The sequence below is a fragment of the Mus caroli genome, unplaced genomic scaffold, assembly GCF_978045245.1.
Source record: "Mus caroli unplaced genomic scaffold, Mus_caroli_1 scaffold_3, whole genome shotgun sequence".
In the NCBI taxonomy this organism is placed as follows: domain Eukaryota; kingdom Metazoa; phylum Chordata; class Mammalia; order Rodentia; family Muridae; genus Mus; species Mus caroli.
Window position 1 is genome coordinate 59958398 of NW_028227258.1, and position 20811 is coordinate 59979208.

At 39.2% G+C, this 20811-nt stretch overlaps 1 protein-coding gene across 1 annotated transcript in view; it reads left to right on the plus strand.

The window, feature by feature from the left end:
* Man1a2 (mannosidase alpha class 1A member 2) overlaps positions 1-20811 on the plus strand; it is a 129393-nt gene that overhangs the window by 24118 nt on the left and 84464 nt on the right. The window contains exons 2-5 of the mRNA XM_021157562.3: positions 6546-6801; positions 10599-10695; positions 16383-16501; positions 18881-18961. Of these exons, the coding sequence (XP_021013221.1) occupies positions 6546-6801; positions 10599-10695; positions 16383-16501; positions 18881-18961 (553 nt within the window). The remainder of the gene's footprint in view (positions 1-6545; positions 6802-10598; positions 10696-16382; positions 16502-18880; positions 18962-20811) is intronic.

The window sequence follows — 20811 nt, forward strand, 5'->3', positions numbered from 1 at the left end:
CCTTTCATCTGTTTATTTTTTTGCTGCTGACAGTTTCCCATTGCAGTCAGGAAGAAGCTGTGATAGCATCTTGTTCGCTCATCTTGAAGGAATTGCTTTTGTAGTTTAGGGATGATTATATTGAGTGACAAGAGTTATATTTGCCTTTGGAAAGTATCTTTTATCTGGTTGTTTTCTCTTTTTCTGCTTTGATATGAGGTATAGCCATCATAAATGGATATTGAATTTTATTTTTTGTTCACTTCTGATGGATGATTTGGTTTTATTTCTTTGATCTATTAGTGGACAAATTTTATTGGTAGAATTTTCTAAAGCTCTTAATATTTCAGAATGAAATCCAGTTATGATGTGTTATCCTTTTTCTAATGCTTTTCTCTAAAATGCTAAAATTTAAGGAGTTCAAATTTTATTTTTAAAACTAATTATAAAAATTATGTAAATTGTCAGTTCCCACATGTTGTTTTCAAATGTACTTCACTTGTGGTTGAGCAATTGAATCTAGCATTTAGCTAATAAAGTAAAATGTTGGGAGCTATTATTACTATATTACATGACAATATTATTACAGCTAGATGTTCTGTACCTCATGAGTTTTAACATGGGTTTGAGGATGAATTTGGCAAGTTGCTTGCTTTAACGACAATTGTTATAGATAGCCCTTTGACTATCTCAGCACTTTGGGTAGGACTTGGAACTTTTTTGCTTTCTTTCTTTTTGAGCCTATGTTACCTGCCTGTTGTGGTAAGCTTTCCATGACAGATTTGAACAGAAACCAAAATCTCTGAACATAATAGTTTTTTTGTCTTATTAGAAAAGATATTTAATCACACTCCCCAGCCTCTAGTCTCTCGTGGGTTAGGTGCATCTTCTCTCCCAGAGGCCAGACCAGACAACCGTCTGCTGTGGATGTGTCAGGGGCTGGTCCAATGACTAGCTAGTGTATGCTGCCTGGTTGGTGGCCCAGTGTCTGAGAGATCTCAGGGGTCCGTGTTAGTTGAGACTGCTGCTAGTCTTTCCTATGGGGTCACCGTCCTCTTCAGCTTCTTCCAGCCTTTCTCTTATTCAATCACAGGGGTCCCCGACTTCAGTCCAGTGATTGGATGTAAGTATCTGTGTCTTTCTCAGCTGCTTGTTGGGTCTCTCAGAGGACAACCATGCTAGGCTCCCATCTGTAAGCAAACAGTGTGACTGTTGTATATTCTTGGGCCAGGGAGTGGTACTATTAGGAGGTGTGGCCTTGTTGGAATAGGTGTGTCACTGTAGGTGTGGGCTTTATACCCTAGTCCTAACTGCCTGGAAGTCTTCTAGCAGCCTTCAGATGAATATATAGAACTCTTATCTCCTCCTGCTACATGCCTGCCTAGATGCTGCCATGCTCGTACCTTGATGATAATGGACTGAACCTCTGAACCTGTAAGCCAGCCCCAATTAAATGTTGTCCTTATAAGAGTTGCCTTGGTCATGGTGTCTCTTCACAGCAGTAAAACCCTAATTAAGACAATCAGTAATAGTGTTAGGCCTTGGAGCTTCCCCTTGAGATAGATCCCAAGTTGGGACAGTCAGTGGACCTCCTTTCCCTCAGTCTCTTCTCCATTTTTGTTCCTGCAGTTCTTTTAGACAGGAACAATTTTGGGTCAGAATTTTTGACTGTGGAATGGCAACCCCATTCCCTCCACTTGATGCCCTGTCTTCCTTCCTTCCTTCCTTCCTTCCTTCCTTCCTTCCTTCCTTCCTTCCTTCCTTCCTTCCTGCCTTCCTTCCTTCCTGCCTTCCTGCCTTCCTGCCTTCCTGCCTTCCTGCCTCCCTTCCCTCCCTCCCTCCCTCCCTCCCTCCCTTCTTTCTTTCTTTCTTTCTTTCTTTCTTTCTTTCTTTCTTTCTTTCTTTCTTTCTTTCTTTCTTTTTTAATAAGGAACATTTAATTGGGGCTGGCTTACAGATTCAGTGATTCAGTCTGTTATCATCAGGATGCTCTGCCTTTCTACTGGAGGTGGACTCTCCCCACTGTTGGGCATTTCATCTAAGGTCCTTCCCTTTGAGTCCTGAGAATCTCTCACGTCACAGGTCTCTGGTATATTCTAGAGTGTCTACCAACTTCTCACCCCCAAGGTTGCATATTTCCATTCATTCTGCTGGCCATCAGGGCTTCTCTCCTGTCCCCCACCCCCCACCCCCAATACCTGCTCATGTTCCCTTTTCCCCTCCCCCTCCCCCCTCCCACCCAGGCCCCTCCCTCTCTCTTCCTCCTGTGATTGCTTTCTTCTCCCATGTGGGATTGAAGTATCCTCACTTGGGCCCTTTGGCTTGTTAACCTTCTTGAGTTCTGTGGATTGTATCCTAGGTTTTCTGTACTTTTTTGGCTAATATCCACATATTAGTGAGTACATACCATGCATGTCCTTTTGGGTCTGAGTTACCTCACTCAGGATGATATTCTCTAGTTCCATCAGTTTACCTGCAAAAGTCATGATGTCCTCACTCTTAATAGCTGAATAGAATTCCATTGTGTAAATGAACCACATTTTCTGTATCCATCCATTGTGGAACATCTATCTGGGTTGTTTCCAGCTTCTGGCTATCATAGATAAGGCAACTATGAACATAGTGAAACATGTGCCCCTGTGGCATGGTGGGGCATCTTTTGGGTAATGCCCAAGAGTGCTATAGTTGGGTCTTCAGTTAGATCTATCTCCAATTTTCTGAGGAACCTCCAGATTAATTCCAGAGTGGTTGTACCAGTTTGCAATCCCATCAGCAATAGAGGAGTGTTCCTCTTTCTCCACATCCTTGCCAATAGGTGCTGTCACCTGAGTTATTGATCTTAGCCATTCTGATTGGTATAAGGTGGAATCGCAGGCGCAAATAGTTTTGATTTGCATTTCCCTGATGACTAAGGACTTTAAACATTTCTTTAAGTGCTTCCCAGCCATTCCTCTGTTGTGAATTCTCTGTTTAGTTCTATACCCCACTTTTTGATTGAGTTGTTTGGTTTTTTTTGGAGGTTAGCTTCTTGAGTTCTTTATATATTTCGATATTAGCCCTCTATCAGATGTGGGGTTAGTGAAGATTTTTTCTCAATCTGTAGGTTGCTAATTTGTCTTATTGACTATGTCTTTTGTCTTACAGAAGCTTTATAGTTTCATGAGGTTCTCATTTATCAATTCTTGATCTTAGAGCCTGAGCCACTGGTGTTCTGTTTAGGAAATTCTTCTGCGTGTGCTTCCCCGCCCCCCAACCCCATGCCAGTGAGTTTGAGACTCTTTCCCACTTTCTCTTCTATGAGATTCAGTGTATCTGGTTTTATGTTGAGGTCCTTGATTCACTTAGCCTTGAGCTTTGTGCACAGTGACAAATATGGATCTATTTTCATTTTTCTACATACTGACTGCCAGTTAGACCAGCACCATTTATTGAAGATGCTTTCTTTTTTTCCATTGTATATATTTGGCTTCCTTGTCAAAGATCAAGTTAGCTAGAGCAATAAGACAACAAAAGGAGATGGAGGGGATACAAATTGGCAAAGAAGAAGTCGAGGTGTCACTATTTGCAGATGATATGACAGTATACATAAGCGACCCCTAAAATTCTACCAGAGAACTTCTATAGCTGATAAACACCTTCAGCAAAGTGCATGGATATAGAATTAATTCAACTCAGTAACCTTCCTTATACAAATGACAAATGGGCTGAGAAAGAAAATAGGGAAACGACACCCTTCACAATAGTCACAAATAATTTAAAATATCTTGGGGAACTCTAACTAAACAAGTGAAAGATCGATATGACAAGAACTTCAAGTCTCTCAAGAAAGAAAATGAAGAAGACCTTAGAAATTGGAGAGAGCTCCCATGCTCATGGATTGTTAGGATTAACGTAGTAAAAATGGCCATCCTACCAAAAGCAATCTGCAGATTCAACACTGTCTCCATCAAAACTTCAACACAACTCTTCAAAGACATGGAAAGAGCAATTCTCAATTTCATATGGAAAAACAAAAAACCTAGGATATCGAAAACAATTCTTAACAATAAAAGAACTTCTGGGGGAATCACCATCCCTGACCTTAAGCTATACTACAGAGCAATCGTGATTAAAAACTGCATGGTATTGGTACAGAGACAGACACATTGATCAATGGAATAGAATTGAAGACCCAGAAATAAAACCACACACTTATGGATACTTTTGCCTTTAAAGATGTAGGCCTTGTCTTAGAATGATTTGATGCCTTTTAAATTTTCACTGTCTTTCCCAGAATTTGTTGCTTTCTTCCTCTTTAGAGAAGCTGAAAAGGTATAAGAGTGCAGGTCCCAAAGGACAGTGACAATGTAGCCTAGTCATTACTTAGCTCTGTATATGGCTATGTGTGGGGAATGGGGAGTAATGAGAAGGGTAGGGCATGAAGGGAATGAAGGAACACTTCAGAACTTTACTGGACTCTCAGCCAAGGGGCCTCTCATCTCTTCTAGTAATCATGTGTGCTTGGCAGAGGCCTTCTGTCATACTGAGAAAAGGAGGCTCAGAGAGGTGATATGTGTTTATTGTCACCCTGCTAATGAAGATGCCACAGGCCTCACTGATTGCATAGTTAGAGAGATGTCCTTGGTTAGTGTGTTCTATCTTGCTAAAAGGGCTCTGAAGACTAAAGTGATAAGGAGACTGTCACGAAGTAAGTTTTAGAAATGTGTTAGACATTTCTTTCACAAAGCTCAGGCCCTATAAACTGGTCTTGATTCCTTGAGAAGCTTTGAAAAGACAGATGGGATATATTCTATATCCCATGCCATCCACTTCAGTGCTGACTCTAGATTACTGTATAATTTGCACTAATCAGCCTGTTTGCAGAGGTTTGGGGGTGGGGAGGACGATGCTTTACAGTTATGCCTGTAAGCCTCTGCAAACACGGTGTTAGCCCCTGGTTTCCTTCTTCAGACTCTAGTACTTGTCAGGAAGACAGAAACTGCCCTTGAAAGAACCATTAAGCCCTTTGCTTTTCTGAACCTATGTGTATGCCTGTGCTTGCATGGAGTAAGTTGGGGAGACTCTTAACTGAAAGCGGCAGAACACCTAACTGCGAGGAACTCCACAGAGTCTGAAATCTGGGGCAGGTAGTTGAGGGCTCCAGCAGAATCTCCCCTTTTCTTCTCTCTTTGGTCCATGGTGGCCGTTTGTTTTCATGCTGATTGTCTCATGGTTGTAGCTGTTTGAAGAAAAGGATGAATAGTTGGGTCAGTTTGGACTTAGCAGCCAAATGGCAGGTTTTTTTTTTTTTTTTTTCAGTTGACTTTGTCCATTTCTTAATCCACAGAGAAAAATATTTCCTGGTAGACCCCCTTTTTCTTATTTATGAAATTAGGATTATGTGGACAGGTGGGAAAGATTTGGGTGGCATGGATGGATTATGATGTGTTACATTGGGCAGGCACAATTCTCCGTTATTTTTGGTAAGGTAGCATTGTTCTTCTCGAGTGTGCGTGTGCGTGTTCTGTCTTCGGTCTTCTGTTTAATTATCTGTTGAAGGACATCTGGATTTTTCTAGTTTGTGTTTATTATGAATAAAGTTGGTATAAGTATTTGAGTAGACTTTTCTTCCGGTTTAAACTTCACAGTAAAGGATATATAACACTTTATCCTGTTGGCCACCTTGAATACAGTGGCATTAGGTACATTCATATTGTTGTGCAGCCATCAGTCTCCTTCTTTAGACCTCTTTTGATGCCGGTAACAGGAACTCTGCACCCATAAAGCAATGACTTTATCACCCCTACTGCAGTCCCTGGATACCAATATTTTACTTTGCAGCTCCGTAGCTTTGCCTTTTCTACAGACCTCACATGAATGGTAGCATTTGCCCTTTTGTGACAGGCAGTTAGGAGTGGGAAAACACAACTAGACTTTTCAAAACCTGATGAATTGAAATCTGAAACACTTGTGCTCTCAATTATTTAGAATAAGAAACACTGTATTCACCACTAACTAAATTAGAACTTTTATTTTTAAAAAAAGCTGAAGAGAGTTTTAATTAGTCTTCCTCAGTTGGGAATTGTTGCATTATTAAATCTTGGCCATTTGTAGAGTATTTTCAGCAGTATATGCTGTACTAAATAAATGAAAGTTTCCACCTCTACTTTCCCTTGGTCTCTTCCCTTGGTCCTGGGTTCATGTTGTCTCCTCTCTGCTGTTGACCACCACTGACTGACTTGCTCTCCCTTCTCGCTGCCCTCTTGTTCTCCTTGCCTCATCCTTGCCCTCTTTCCATGGATCCCTTCAAGTTACTGGTTGTAGTTCCCCAGGTCTCTGTTGTGGAATTAGAACTTCTTTGTAGGCTTCCCCTCTCATTGTAAAATATTTACTCAGCATCTAGACTACATTTTCCTTCTATATATTCTGTTCTTTGAGCAGATGACTTTCTGCCACTGATAATCTTTACCTTTTAATGTGGGGGACGAGAAAACAGGCCTTAGAGTTTCGTAGGAGAATTCTAAGGTGTCAAGTACTACTCTGACCTTTTCTTTTTTTTTTTAAATTAATTTATTTTTATTTCCCAGGGAAGAAGAAGAGCGTCTGAGAAATAAGATTAGAGCTGATCATGAGAAAGCCCTGGAAGAAGCAAAAGAAAAATTAAGAAAGTCAAGAGAGGAAATTCGTGCAGAAATCCAGACAGAGAAAAACAAAGTAGCCCAAGCAATGAAGACAAAAGAGACCAGGGTCCTGCCTCCTGTCCCTGTCCCACAACGTGTAGGGGTCAGTGGTGGGGATCCAGAAGACATGGAGATCAAGAAGAAAAGAGACAAAATTAAAGAGGTAATAAGCTGAGGCTGGTGATCCAGAGACAGCAGCTTTGTGGCTGACTGGACATTCTGTGGTGTTGGGTGTGCATCCCCTTGTTCCTCAGTATGGCTGTAAGGATTGGAGCGCTCTCTTTTTCTTTATTGATCATAAAGTTTTTGAAATTGGCTCAAGTTTGTTTAGATGGTTAGATGGCTTCACCATGCTACAGATCTTTTGAAGCCAGGGTTTTATAAAGGAGTAAGATCTGTGTATAAGTTTATTGAATAAGCAATTTAAAATATTCAGTTTGAATGGATTGTACCAGATGCTGTGCAGAGCCTTTCATAAATGAGATTTTAAGCAATTCATGCTGTTTGAGCCATGTTTTAAGGAACTGTACTGCTATTAGGACCATGTTCCTTCCAAAGATTCTTCATGGATTAAATGATAGAAAATGGTTGATCTCAGAGGTCTTTAAATTTATTTAGCCCCAGAAGTCTTTCAAGGAATTTCTAGGAATTACAGATTACGAGGATACCAACTCTAGTGGATTGAGTTAAACTGTGTTAATTGGGGTTCTTGATAATGTTGAGTAGAGTTTATAGTTACACTGCTTGTGAAGCAGCTTCGTCAGCTGTAACAGCATCAACAAGAATACATTCAGTTTATACAGTCACGTATCTATATAGTCTGGTATGGATATGTTTTTAATGTATTTTAAAGTCTGTCAGTTTTTCTCACTGCCATGACATTTTTTTTTAATTAGGTATTTTCCTCATTTACATTTCCAATGTTATCCCAAAAGTCCCCCATACCCTCCCCCCCACCCCTACCCACCCACTCCCACTTTTTGGCCCTGGCGTTCCCCTGTACTGGGGCATATAAAGTTTGCATGTCCAATGGGCCTCTTTCCAGTGATGGCCAACTAGGCCATCTTTTGATACATATGCAGCTAGAGTCAAGGGCTCCGGGTTACTGGTTAGTTCATATTGTTGGTCCACCTATAAGGTTGCAGATCTCTTTAGCTCCTTGGGTACTTTCTCTAGCTCCTCCATTGGGGGCCCTGTGATCCATCCAAAAGCTGACTGTGAGCATCCACTTATGTGTTTGCTAGGCCCCGGTGTAGTCTCACAAGAGACAGCTATGACATTTTTGACAGAAGCTACAAAAGGAAGGGATGGGGAAGGAAGGAGGAGAAGGAAGGCAAGGGAGAGAGGGTAGGAGGGAGGAGAAGGAAGGGACTGGGAGGGAGGGTAGGTGGGCAGGCTTTTTTTGGCTCAGTTAGACATTGTTGCGCCAGGGAAGGTGAGATGGCTAGTTATGTTGCATCTGCAGTAAGGGAGCAAGAGAGCAGTGAATCCTGTACTCAGCTGGCGTCTACCCTTTCCTTTCCTCCCTTTCGCCCCCAGTTTCAACCAAATGGGAAGGATGGAACCTCCCACTTTCAGGGTTGGTCTTCCCTCCTCAGTGAAGCCTCCTGTAAACATCCTTATCGACATAGCCAGGGTTGTTTCCTGAGTGGTTCCTTATCCTGCTCAGTTGATGTTCCATCCTGATGGCCATCACCCTTGGCCTTGGTTGTAAACCTTGCCCTTGATTAGTGAAGATGGGGGGACATGTTAATTTTTGCCTGTCACTGTGGTCTGTTTTACACAATGGCTGCTTAGTATGCTTGTCTTGGGAGCATACTTTCTTTGACAGCTTTTTGTTCAGATACGTTCATTATCCATTTTCAGATGTCATTATAATGTTTTGAAATATTTTCTTACATATGTAATAATTTGGATTGATAATCACGTGCATTTAAGGGAGTTTAAGGCTCAGGCTCAGTAGTTTGTCAGATTCCATAGAGGTTAGCTTTGCAATGCATTGGGGCTCAGCTTGTCCTGTTCCTTTACCAGGCTTGCTTTGACCTACTGTTTCTAGTGACTTTTTGTAGAAACTTCAGATTTTCCTTCTACATAATTATCCTCTTTGAATGGTGGTACTTTTCCTTTTCCTTTCTTTGTTTCTTAGCCTACTGCACAGGCTAGACCTTCTGTTAACTATTGTGTGAAAGAAATGGTGAGAATCAGCAGACTGAGTTAGGTGCTTACTCCAGAGCTTAAGTGCTTAGTATTCAACCGTTAGGCATGCTGGGTCAGTTCAGGGTAGCCTCTTAGTTTGAGGATATTTCTTTGTAATTACAGTTTAAGGGTTTTTTTTTTTTATCATGAATGTATATTGAATTTTGTGAAATGCTTTGTCTATATTTTTCTAAAAAAATCAGATAATTGTCTGATTTTTTAAAAACTTTTTTGTTAATATGGTAAATTTTATTTACTTTTTTAAAAATGTTAAACTCACCTTATATGTCTGGGTACATGAAATCATGTTAACATATTTTCTTTATACAGCAATATTTGTTTTAGAAGAAATTTTGTCTGTATTTGTCTGGAGTTTTCTTATAATGTTTTTGCCTGATTTTGGTATATGATTACATAGAGCACGTTTTGAAGTGGTTTAATGGATGGTACGTTGTTAAATGATACACCACAGTTTACTGTTACACTAAATGTTGTTGTGTAGCTCAGAACTACATAGGTTGTAAGACACTGAACTCATGCTAACTGGTACAGAGTATTTATTAGTTTAATGGCTTCAAATAAGGGCATTAGGCATGGCTGATTCTAAGTCTGTAATAATGCATTTGTATTTGTCTCTTTTCTTTCATTACTTGGTTTTTCTTTGATGCGAGAGAGTTAGCCATTATCAGGATTAAATGATATAAACCCGTGAGATCCTAAATAAGATAATCTTCTGCTTCCTGCTGTTAGACTAATATGAATACAAAGGACTTGATTATCCTACTTGATCCATATACCCATCAAGTCACTATGACTGAGAGCAAGGTTTGGCAGCTCACCACATGTGGGCTAAAGCTTTTCATTTGCCTGTTTTTGAAAAATCAATTTTAGTTGGAATACAGACATGGCCATTTGGTTGCATATTACCTAGGACTGCTTTTGTAACACTTTAAACCTTCTGATCTCTGTGCTAAAGGTAAGAGATTGTAGAATCAGGCTGGATTAGTTGGTGGTGGAAGCAAGACCCCCTGATTGACAGCCCAGTCATTATCACAGTGAAGAAGAGGGGCTGTTCCCCCAAGTATTAGCACTTTATGAAAGGAAAGAATGCCAGATAACTACCTCTCTTTCTCCAGATAGCTTTCTGATTACATTTAATGTTTTGTTGTGTAAGTTGAAATTAAGTATAGTTGTTTTTCTTAGGGTTTCTGTTCCTGCAATGAAACACCATGATCAGAAAGCAAGTTGGAGAGGAAAGGGATTATTTGGCTTATACTTCCACGTTGCTCTTCATCATCGAAGGAAGTCAGGACAGAAACTCAAACATGGCAGGGATCTGGAGTCAGGAGCTGATGCACAGGTCATGGAGGGATGCTGTTTACTGGCTTGCTCCTAAATGGCTTGCTCAGCCTGCTTTCTTACAGAACCCAGGACCACCATTCTGGGAATGGTACCACCCACCATGGGCTGGACTCTTTTCTCATCAGTTACTAGTTATGAAACTGCCTTACAGCTGTGGAGGCATTTTCTCATTTGAGGTTCCTTCCCTTCAGATAATTCTAGCTTGTGTCAAGTTGACATCAGAGTAGCCAGCACAGCAGGTATGTGTGTTTTTATACTGAAACAAATGTTAATTGAGTATATGCTAGTGTATGAAACATGGCAGAATGGGTAAGAATATAATATCCCAACTCTAAATTATGTGAAGAATAAAGCAGTTTGTGGATAGCTTCAAATGGTGTATTACAATTTTTCTCTTCTCAGATGATGAAACATGCCTGGGATAATTACAGAACATACGGATGGGGACATAATGAACTCAGGCCTATTGCAAGGAAAGGCCATTCCACTAACATCTTTGGTAAGGTAACTTCTTTGAATTACTCCCCACCCCCACCTCCTATCTTTTAAACAAAATCTGGCTTTTAAAAGTACTCTCCAAGGTCTCTGTTTCTGTGCAGTTATAATATGAACTTTTTGTTTTGGTGTGTCAAGATTTAGTTCTAGTTGCACTGAAATACATAGCTTTGTGTTAGATACTCTATTTACACATAGGTACTTCATATCTTTATCTAAGTATTTTGAAGGTCTTTTTCCCCCTGTATTTTCTTTTGTTTAATGTCATGAAAGGTAGATATCTATTTGCAATTTTCTCCCCTTCAGACAGTAAAGTACTCCTAGTAATACTCATAAAGGAAAAGGAAGCAGTGGAGAGATTCCAGTGTGCTATTAGAAGTTTAATATGTAGCACACCAAAAGTGGTGAGATATATTATTGTTCCCCTCCCTTCTCTCTTCTTCTTCGTCTTCTTCTTCTCCTTCTCTTCATCCCCACCCCCCACCCCCACCCCACCTTGGTAAAAACAAATGTCTTAAAAAAATAAGTTGTTCTGGTGGGTGGTGGTGGTGCATGCCTTTAATCCCAGCACTCTGGAGGCAGAAAGCAGACAGGTTTCCAACTTCAAGGCCAGCCTGGTTCACAGAGGAAGTTCCAGGACAGCCATAGCTACAAGGAGAAAGCTTGTCTCAAAAAACAAAAACAAACAAAAAGAATTGTTCTAAATTTAGGAGTTGTGTTGGGAACAGAAAAACATTTTGTAGCTAGTCAGTGGTTACCATATTTTTTCATAATATATTTCATTTAGCTGGTATCTTTTAATGAAATAGAGAATATTTTCTCTGCAAAAATGTTACAGATAAAAAAGTTCCTGTTGCTTTTGTAGATGTCACAAATGATGGTCCACTTAAAGATAAAGACTTATATTTTATATTATACTTAAGTTATCTTCCAGAGACTGTCCCTGAGCAGTGATAACCAATGAGCCTTAGTTTTAAAGGATTTGAGGATAAACATGTATAGAAAATAAGAGGCAGATGTGGATTTTCTTCATTAAATTAGAAAGTGTGTGTGTGTGTGTGTGTGTGTGTGTGTGTGTGTGTGTGTGTGTGTGTATAGAAACATCTCCCTCACTCCTTCCCAGGATGGAGGTCAGTTCTGGTCTTCTATTATGGAGTTCCAGAACTCAGATGCAGGTTGCTAGGCTTGTTCAGGAAGTGTTTTTACCTGCTGAGCCTTGCCCCAAGCCCTCAGTTTTCCCTTTACCCAGTTGTCTCATTTGTTACCCCAAATTTTATTATGACTTTGTAGAGTTAAAATTGTAGACCAAACAGACAGACAAACCAGCAGACAAACCAACAGACAAAAACCAAGACAGTTTTCTTCAATCCATCTCCTGTCACTGTAGGTTGAGTGGACAGGTACTGAACTCTAACTCACAATATTACAGGTTGCAGGGAGTTAACCTAAACCATGTCTTTCCCTAAGCTTTTATTGTAAATGGTTCTTTCATGTGATAACTGGAATCAGTGCATCTTGCCTTGTCTAGTTAATCCTTGCCACCAAAGTACTTCGCAGATGACAAAAAACCCATCTCAAAATGACTTGAACCAGTTCAGTCATCTCAGCGGAGTCCTGGTGTAGAGTTGATTCAGCTCAGGCTTTCCCCCTCCCCTTCTATATATGCTGGCTTCTTAGGAGGAGAGGCTCAGCATTTGGGGTTTCATGTCTTTATACTGTGTACTGTATTTGTAGAATCAGGGAAGTGTTTGGATTTCTTAGAAATAAGATTGAAAGAATCTTTGATTCTTGTTTTCTCTAACTGATGGGCTGTAGTCATGTGTCTTACCCTCTCTGGGCCCGCTGCTACAGAGGACCAAGAGTAGAAGAGACTGCTGCTGGTTATAGCTTAGCACTGGTCCTAGCTATCCAGACATGGTTAATAGAATGAATCCTTTGATTTTCTGAGACAAGTTTTTGCTTGCTTATGTTGCTCTATAACTTAATATCTTCCTACCTCAGCTTCCCAAGTGCTAGAATTACAGGTTTGTACCACATGATTGACTAACATGGATGCTTTTTTTATCTTTTTTGTTTTGAGACAAGCTTTTTCTGTGTGCATATTTTGCTGTCTAGAACTCACTCTGTAGATCAGACTGGCCTCAAACTCACAGAGATCTGCCTGCCTCTGTCTCTGGAGTTCTGGGATCAAAGGCACCACCACCTCCTGGCTGCATGGATGCTTTTTCTTTGATATTCTGGAGAATTTTTTGTGGAGTTATGTTAAAGGACTTTTTGCATTTTAAAAAGAGGGATTTTGATTTGGCAAAGTTTGACTTTGCAATGCTTTTTAAAAGCTCCTTTTGACTTTGTACATATATCTATGTATGTACATATAGAAGTCTTTTCACGTTTGATTTAACTAGGGCTTGATAGGCTAATAGTTTGCTATTTTTGTTTTCATGTTTATGAGGTATATTCTGTAGATTGTTTCCTTCCTCCTCCCTCCCTCATTCCTTCTTTCCTTCTTCCCTCCCTCCCTCTCATCCATCCATCCATTTATTCATTCATTCATTCATTTTTGAGAAAGGGTCTTACTATATACCTGGGTGTGAGACTTCAGCTCCTGAGTGCTGGGATTTAAAAGGTGTCCACTACAGGGGCTGGAGAGATGGCTCAGCAGTTAAGAGTACTGACTGCTCTTTCAGAGGTCTTCAGTTCAATTCCCAGCAACCACATGGTGGTTCACAACCATCTGCAATGGGATCTGATGTCCTGTCCTGGTGTGTCTGAAGACAGCTACAGTGTACTCATACACATAAAATAAGTAAATACTTCTTTAAAAAAGAAATAAGTGTGCACCCATGACACCCAGATGTATATTTTTCTTGAACTGTGTTTTTGCTTTGGTTTGGCAGCAGGCTGTTGCTATTTTCAAAATTAGTTGTGTAGCACTTTGTACAGAGTAGAACTGGCAGTCTTAACATTGTAGAATGTGTGGTAATTTTATAGTGAGTGGCTCTTTGAATATTTTCTCACACATATAGTCAGATCACTGTCCCACTAATCTAAGATTTTGAAATTTATTGTGAAAATAAAGTAAGACTTTTGGAATTTTATCTTGTTGCTTTTTTATTTCCTATTTTGATGTTTTATTTGTTTCTTTCCTTCTGAAAAACTAGGTTAGGAATAGATCTTTTGTATGATTGTTTTTATAGAACCATCTTTCACATTAGTTCTTTCGATACTCTTCTTTGTTTCTAATATATTTCTGCCTTTAGCTTTGGTAGTTTGACTCTGTTGTTCATGCTTGCTGGTCCTTTTCCTTCTCAGTAGTGTTGAGAGTTCATTTACTTCGTTTGTTTTCATTAAATAGTAAAAATTTAAAGTTATTATTTTTTCAGAACCTTTTGACAATCCCATAAATTAAAAAACTGGTATATAACACTCCCTCCCCACCCTTTTGAGACAGGATTTCCCTGGGTAGCCCTGACTGTTGTAGAACTTGTTGATCAGGCTGTCCTCAAACTCAGAGATTCCCCTGCCTCTACCTCCTAGTGCTGGGTGAGATTAAAATGTGCACCACCACGCTTGGCTGTGTTACACATCTGCACTGTCATTTTTCTGTTAGTTCACACATAGGTGATTCCAGTTATTTTGCGTTTTTTTTTCCAGGTGAAATCTTATGTTATCTAGCAAACAATGGTTTCATTTTCACTCATGTATTCCTTAGCTCTTAAATTATGGCACAGATCTACCCTGTGTAAGTAACTCGGATGGTGTGGGCAGAGTATGTATGCAATGCGCAGCGTAGACAAGGAGATGACTAGTAACTGGGAACATAGCTGCTGCAGTACAGGAGGGACAGCAGCGCTGGCAGGCCTTAAAGGAAGGAGTCCAGTAAGTCTGAAGAGCATGGGCTGGTGAGATGGCTCAGTGGGTAAGAGCACCCGACTGCTCTTCCGAAGGTCCAGAGTTCAATTCCCAGCAACCACATGGTGGCTCACAACCATCTGTAACAAGATCTGGCGCCCTCTTCTGGAGTGTCTGAAGACAGCTACAGTGTACTTACATATAAAAAAAAAAAGTCTGAAGAGCATACTAACAGTTATCTTTTAGATGGTCAAATGAGTATATGAGAGAAAAGCTTTTATCATAGTAAAAAAGCTGAGGATCAAGAAAAGTAAATGAAAATGTGTGTGTGTAATAACTCCAAATGGGCATTCTGGATGATACTGGCATGAACTGAGTTTGGAGAAAACCAAATCATGTTATCAGGGTGTTGTATACTTGTTTAATTAATAGAAAGATAGATTATTGATGAGGTGAAGGAATTATTAAGGACATTTGAACAAAAAGGTATGTGACTTAAGGACAAAGATCAAAAGATATTTGTGCCTATAGCTTTAGGCCATAGAGGGGAAAATTAGTTTTACCCACACCCCCAAGAGAGAGAAAAAGGAAGAAAGAGAAGAAAATCCAGTAAGCTGTCCTGCCTTCTTGTCCTGTGTGCAGGGCCGATCTGAGTACCCATTGGGTTGCTTCGCTTAGTTAATTCCTCGTGACCTGCTTTCTGAAACTAAAGACTAGGATTGTTTGTTAGATGTGGTGGCATCTTGTATTTTGATTTTTCTCTCTACATATTTTACTTCATCATTTCTTTTTCTTCTATCTGTTATTTTCTTTTTTAATTAAAGAGTATTAACATTGTTGGGTGTGGTGGTGCATGCTTTTAATCTCAGCACTTGAGAGGCAGAGGAAGGTGGATCTCTGAGTTTGAGGCCAGCCTGGTCTACAAAATGAGTTCCAGGATAGCCAGGGCTACACAGAGAAACCCTGTCTTGACAAACCAAACCAAACCAAACCAAAAAAAAAGTAATAAAATTTATTATAATTATTTAGTCTTATGAATTTTTTTAAAAGATTTATTTTATTTATATGAGTCTTATGAACTTCTTATACATATATGTCCCCCCTTCTACGGGTTTGAACCAGAAGGACATGGCTTATGTTGTGTCTTACCCTGTCATTTTGAATAGTCCCCTTTTCTTGAATCATTACCCTCCTCTTACATTTTTCATACTTTAGTTAAGTATATACTCATATTCTGACCAAGACAGAAAAACAAGGAGACTATACTGTTAGTTTTCACTTATTTTTGAATTTGCTCCCCCAATCTTATCTTTTGTAAAGTCTATCAAACTGTTTCTACCTAATAGAAAAGTAAGCAATGACATTACTTAAAAGTAATCTTTGATTTACTCTTAATATGTACAAATTAAAAATAGAACTTAGATGAAGGCGATTTTTTTCAGTTTAAAAAATTATTTTATTTATTTACATTTCAAATGTTGCCCCCCTTCCCAGTCTCCGCTTTGCAATCCCCCCATCCCATTCCCCCCTCCCTTTTGCCTCTATGAGGGTGCTCTCCTACCTACCCACCCACTTGTACCTCACCCCTTCTAGCATCCCTTCTCTGGGGCAACAAACCTCCATAGGACCAAGTGCCTCCCCTCCCATTGATGCCAGATAAGGCCATCCTCTGCTACATGTGAAGGGGGAGCCATGGACCCACCCATTACTCTTTGGTTGGTGGTTGAGTCCCTGGGAGCTCTGAGGGATCCATTTAGTAGATATTGTTGTTCTTCTTATGGGGTTGCTGTCCCTGAGGGGATGTTTTTAACAACAGCTGTTTCTTCCTCCTAAATATAGGAAGCTCACAGATGGGTGCCACCATAGTGGATGCTTTGGATACCCTTTATATCATGGGGCTTCATGATGAATTCATGGATGGGCAAAGATGGATTGAAGAAAACCTTGATTTCAGTGTGGTGTGTATACCTTGGCAATTTATCTAATCCCTTAACTATAAAAGGACAGTTTAATGCTCTGATCTGGGATATTTCTACCCTCCTAAATTCATATTAGTCACTCATGGGTTGGAACTAGAAGGTTCTTTGGGTAATGATGAGTTCATCAGGACAAAGCTATTATGGATATAATTAGTTCCTTATAATGTAGTTCTCAGAGAACTTCTTTGCTTCATACGTGCGAGGTCGTATAAGTACCATTGTGAATCAGTTGAGTGGCCCTTACCAGTTACGGAATCTGCTGGTGCTGTTGATCCTGGACTTTCCAGATTCCAGCCAGGAAGGTGAGAAGAACATTTCTATTAGTTATCAACTGCATATGGTGAATGCTGTCCTGTTAAAGTAGATCTCATGGGTGAAGATAGCAGTTGTGGTGCTGTGAACATGGTCTCAGCAGTTTGTTGAACTGTGCTAAGTCTTCATTCTTTTGGAATTATCATTTGTTTTGTTACTTTTATCATCTTTTCTCACTGTCTTTATATTTCTTGCAATTATTTAAAGCCAGTTAAGGACATAATAGCTGAGGGAGAAACAATGAACTAGTCTAACTAATTAACTGCTTTACATTATAATGCTTAGTTTATAACATTTATAATAGTAATGATAGAATAATAGAGTACACCTATTATTATTATTATTATCATCATTATCATTATTATCATTCCTAACTATTGGAGAATTTCTTATTAATGTGATGTTTCTGAGAAATAGTCCAGGAAGCTGTGCACATGTGACTGGAAGGCAGGCAGTCTGACTTTCTGTGGTGGGAGGGAGGGAACATGCCTCACTTCTACAAATCTCCAGGACTCCTTTGACCTCATTCATAATGTTGCATCCAGTGTGACCATCTGGGTAGCTGGATGTCCGTAGCAGTGCTGCATGTGGAGATGTGGAGGCCAGTGCTTGATGTTAGTGAAGTCTTCCTTGCTGGCTGATTGCTTTCCATCTCATCTATCACTCAGGGTCTCTCACCTGAGCCCAGTTTACCTGTTTGGCTAGTCTAGCTAGCAAGCTTTCTCTGGGGATCCCCTCTCTCCCAGCTCTGCCTGTTTGCTGGGATTATGTGGAGGACTCCCATTCATGTTTGGCATTTATGGAAGTGCTAGAGATTAGAGCTCCAGCCCAGGTGCTTTCACAGGAGATGCTTTACCTACTGAGCCACTGACTGGTCCTAGAAATGCCCTAATGTCTAAGCCTAAATATAAGCATCTAGGCGCTCTATTTAGAATGTTTTCTCTATTCCCTGGGTATCAGATCCTCTGGGCCTAGACTTATAGATAGTTGTAAGTTGACATATGGGTGCTGGGAATTGAACCCAGTTCCTTTGGAAGATTAGTCAGTGTTCTTAACCACTAACTAACTCTCCAGCCTCTGTTTAGTTCTTTTTAAAGGGTTTTATCTATTGGTATTCATTATAAAACCTTTTTACTATAGTTATTCATGTATGCATACCTCAATGTGATAAAATAATAGAGTGGAGAGCGTCTTTTCTTCCACCTTGAAATTGTACAAAATAGTTTGTGTATTACATATGTAAATATTTGTGATAAATTTGCTTCAGTTTGTTTGCCTTTTAGTTTTGTTTATGATCTTTTCTTGTAGATAATTTACACTTTAGAGAAATTTCAAATTCATAATTGATTTATTACAAAAATTTTTACTTTATTCTTACACATTATGTGTTCTTAAGTTTGCTTGTTGTCAAATTTTCTTCTACTTCTGCATTTATTTTTCTTTTAAAATTTTTATATATCCATTCTTCATTTTGATATATATGTGCTGTGAATGTCAACATTGGTTTCTGACATAGTAGTGGGTTTTCAACAGTGCTAATTTATTAACAATAATTCTACTGGTCTTTGGCATCTCCTTTAATAATTATTAGGTTATTAGGTACTAGCAAAGTACTAAAAATTCTTGAGAAGAGATAGAAATAGAGTTTATGCTATAATAATTAAAATAAATGCAATAGAATCATTAGAGGAGGTTTTTTTATTTTATTTTTTGGATTTGAGATTCATTACTAAGGAAGTGTGGAGGCCTTCACAAGGAGCCAACAATAGTCAGTGGCAGTGAATCCTAGGATAATCTCACAGGATTGTGGAGGGTACATCAAATGGCCCATTGATTTTGGCAGTTAGGAAGCTGTGGTGGTAACAATAGAGGAACTTGCGTGAGCTAACAAATGGAAGTCAGGATTTGTGGCATGAGAAATGAAAGTGCAGAGTATTAAAGCAAAACACACTGTAGATGAGAAACCAGTGAGCTTATAAAAAAGGAAAAACTTTGAAAACTGTGAAGCACTATATGTATGTGTGTATTTTCACTTTGTCTCCACAGAATTCAGAAGTGTCTGTCTTTGAAGTTAACATTCGCTTTATAGGAGGGCTCCTCGCTGCATATTACCTGTCAGGAGAGGAAGTAAGTAGAGTCATGTAATACTTTGTTTGCTTGTTTGATTAGAAGAGATATGAATGGTGTAAAAGAAAATGTTTTTGTAATTTGACTACAACTGAAGATTTTATTTTCTTTTAATATAAATTTTAGAATTTACTTACTGGTTTTTACAAAATTAAAGTTTTAGTTGGGTTTTATGAGCTTAGAGAGTTGGCAGATAAATAGTTTTGGCTCTTTTGATTTATGAACATTTTGTTTTTATTTTAGAATTTTATTTAGGTTTTTGAAAAAAATCCTTATGTGTAGGAGTCTTATGTCCGTATGTATTTCTATACACCATGTACCTGCCTGGTGCCTGTGGGGGCGAGAAGAGGGCATTGGATCCCCTAGAGCTGGGCAAAAAGCAGACAGTTGGGAGTTTCCATGTGGGTTCTGGGAACTGAACCCAGTCCTCTCTAAGAGGAGCCAGTGCCCTTAACCACTGAGCCATTTCTCCAGCTCCTAGTTTTTTTTTTTTTTTAAGGGTCTTATCTATTGGTATTTCTTATAAAACAGTTTTATTACTATACATTAAATTTGTTAACTTTAACTCTATGTATATGGAGGTCATAGGACATGTGCAGAGTCTGTTCTAGACTTTTCTAGCTTCACTAATTCTGGTAGCTCTAAATAGAATAGATTCTTAGGGATGTTCTTTGTGAAGAACAATATTATTAGTAAAAAGAATTGACTTATTTTTTCTTTAGAGAAGAGCATTTTTCTCACCTTAATGCATTTCTAAGATATCTTTTATAAAGTTTAATAGGATTTGTCAGAGTAGTCATCCCTGCCTGGCTCTTGATCTTAGGGGGAAAGCATTTAGTTTTATACTATTAACAAAATGTTAGCTATATTATTATTATTATTTTTGTTTGTTTGGTTTTTTTTTTTTTTTTTTTTGAGACAGGGTTTCTCTGTGTAGCCCTGGCTGTCCTGGAACTCACTTTGTAGACTAGGCTGGCCTCAAACTCAGAAATCCGCCTGCCTCTGCCTCCCGAGTGCTGGGATTAAAGGCGTGCACCACCATGCCCGGCCTTATTATTATTTATTATTATTATTATTATAGATATCCTTTATCATCTTGAAGATATTGTCTCACACTTCTAAGTTTGCTGGGCTTTTCCCATTAGGAGTGGATGTTTTATTATCAAATTATTTTGGCATGTAGTAGGATGATTGTGTTTTTTTAGTTTTTAAAACCACATTTATTTTTTTATTGATTTGTTGATTGATTGATGGGGTGTGCATATTATATTCATGTGTAGAGGTTAGAGGACAGCTTGGAGGAAGTCTGTTCTTCCCTTCTGCCCTGTGGGTCCTGGGGATTGGAGTCAGGTAATCGCCCTAGTGGCAAACATTTTTATTCTCTGTGTACATGTGGAAGCCTGAAGTTAGTGTTGTGTGTTGTCTTGCTTGCTCTCACTTGAGACCAGAAGTTAGAGATTTGACTAGTTTAGTGAGCCAGCTTGCCCCAGGGAATCCTGTATATGCATTGGTATTATAGGTAGGCTGTCATGCCTACTCTGCTTTTTTAGTAGATTCTGAGAGTCCAAATTCCAGCCCTCACACTTGGACGAGTGTTTTACCCCCAGGCATCTCTCCAGCCCTCATCTTTTAATACTTTGTATCTGCCAGTTTTTGTATTTTGCACAAGTAATGCTGGTTTCTTAAAATCACACTCTCTCTCCTTTTTTTCTGGTAAGGTTTGTGTAAACTTGATTATTTTCCTTAAAAGGTAGAAGTTTCATATGAGGTAACATAAGCTTTGATTTCCCCTACTGTCACATTTTATAACAATATATTCAAATTATTTGGTAGCTATAACATGGTTAAAA